Source organism: Elephantulus edwardii, unplaced genomic scaffold (genome assembly GCF_000299155.1).
Source record: "Elephantulus edwardii isolate Elephantulus edwardi_28Jun2011 unplaced genomic scaffold, EleEdw1.0 scaffold00512, whole genome shotgun sequence".
NCBI lineage: Eukaryota > Metazoa > Chordata > Mammalia > Macroscelidea > Macroscelididae > Elephantulus > Elephantulus edwardii.
Genome location: NW_006400262.1, coordinates 3901 through 5565, shown reverse-complemented (window position 1 = coordinate 5565; position 1665 = coordinate 3901). Strand labels below are relative to the sequence as shown.

Below are 1665 nucleotides of genomic sequence, written 5' to 3'. Positions count from 1 at the left end.
AATTTAAAAAATTATTTTATACTGGTTTGCTTATAAATTTCATATACATTGTGTTTTATATTATCTTTCATTCACATTGTGTTTCATACAATCATTTCCATTCGTTATGTTTTATAAAATGTTTCACCATTGAACTATGTCCATCATTACCTTGTACCTGTGGTTATTCTTGATGATGAAATTCTGTGTAATGTCATTTATCTCCTTTATATTTTTCCCAGAGTATTATTCCAGTCATTTTATATTCTGATAATTATAGGATATAAGGTTATTTTAAAGAATGTAGGAAAGAGAGATGCTACTTACTGTTAGTCTTTTTGGCCTGTTCCTGATTAGATTTTTACATGTTACTTCAGTGTACTGTTTGTTAGAGCCATACTGAGCTGTTTTATTTCCAAGTCATGTAAAGAGAAGTGAATTTTTTTCCAAGGTTATAAAAATAACCAGTTAGAAAATCATTATATCCTCTTGTTATTATCAGTATATAGTGCAAGCTTTCTTCAGACCATCTTGTCAATGTAAAATAATAATTTTGTATGTTAACAACAGACTTTGAAGCTTTTGAGATGCCCATTTTCAAAAAAAATGGAACTGCAGAAAAAAAAAAAAAAAAAACAACAAAAAAAAAAACCAGACTTTGAGTTAAAGATGCCGTAATCTCACTTATCTCATTTTCTAGGGCAAGTGATTTGGTAATGAAGGTGGATGCGCTCTTGTCTACTCAACCCAAAGGAGATGCAAGAATTGAGCACCAGTTCTTTGAAGATAAACATAGGTAAATTAGTTATGATTCATTTGTGCATGTTCTTTTTTTCTTTTAGTAACTCATTTTATTTCATCACTTCAGCCGTGTCTGCATGTACAGTGATTACAGTTTTTATACTGTGAAGCAATTCTCATTCTCCATTTAGTACTTGTTCCTCCCAATTAACATAAATTTACTGTGCCACCTCAGTTTCCTGCATGATCTTTGAAGCTGCTGTTATCTTTGATTCTATATAAATAGGTCTTAAATAGCATACTGTTATTTTATATTGATTTGCTCACAAAGTTCATATACATTGGGTTTCACACTATTCTTCAATCATCTTGTGTTTCATACAATCATTCCCATGCATTATGTTTTATAAAATCAGTCACCATTGGACCTTACCCATCATTACCAACTCTTTTCAAGTCCTTCCTGGATCCTTCCCATTTCCTTTATTTTCTCCCTCTTCCTCTCTTGAGCTGTTCCTCCACCCCTCCAAGCATAATGACCTTCTCCAAAGACTGATCCCTCCTGACAACATGCTCAAAGTATGTTACAAAGAGCTTTAAATATCCTTGCTTCCAAGGAGCACTCTGGTTTCACCCTCTCCAAGACAAACCTAATTGTTCTATTAATAGTCCATGGTATGTTTAATACTCTTCTCCAGCAGCACAACTCAGAGACATCGATTTGTCTTCTATCTTCCTTAGTCATTATCCAGCTCCGTGTTGTGTACTGTTTCAAAAATTCTTCATTGTCCATCAACAAACGAATGGCTAGAGAAGCTGTGGTATATTCGCACAATGGAATACTATGCTTCATTAAAAAACAAGGAACTCATGCAATATTACTCAAAATGGTTGACTCTGGAGAACATTATGCTGAGTGAAATGTCCCAGTCACAAAGGGACAAA

General features: G+C 33.5%; 1 protein-coding gene across 1 annotated transcript in view; it reads left to right on the top strand.

The window, feature by feature from the left end:
* LOC102853329 (UDP-glucose:glycoprotein glucosyltransferase 1-like) overlaps positions 1–775 on the top strand; it is a gene marked incomplete at its 3' end in the record, with an annotated part of 247403 nt that extends 246628 nt beyond the window's left edge. The window contains exon 25 of the mRNA XM_006903121.1: positions 680–775. Within this exon, the coding sequence (XP_006903183.1) occupies positions 680–775 (96 nt within the window). The remainder of the gene's footprint in view (positions 1–679) is intronic.
* Between the last annotated feature and the right edge of the window lie 890 nt (positions 776–1665).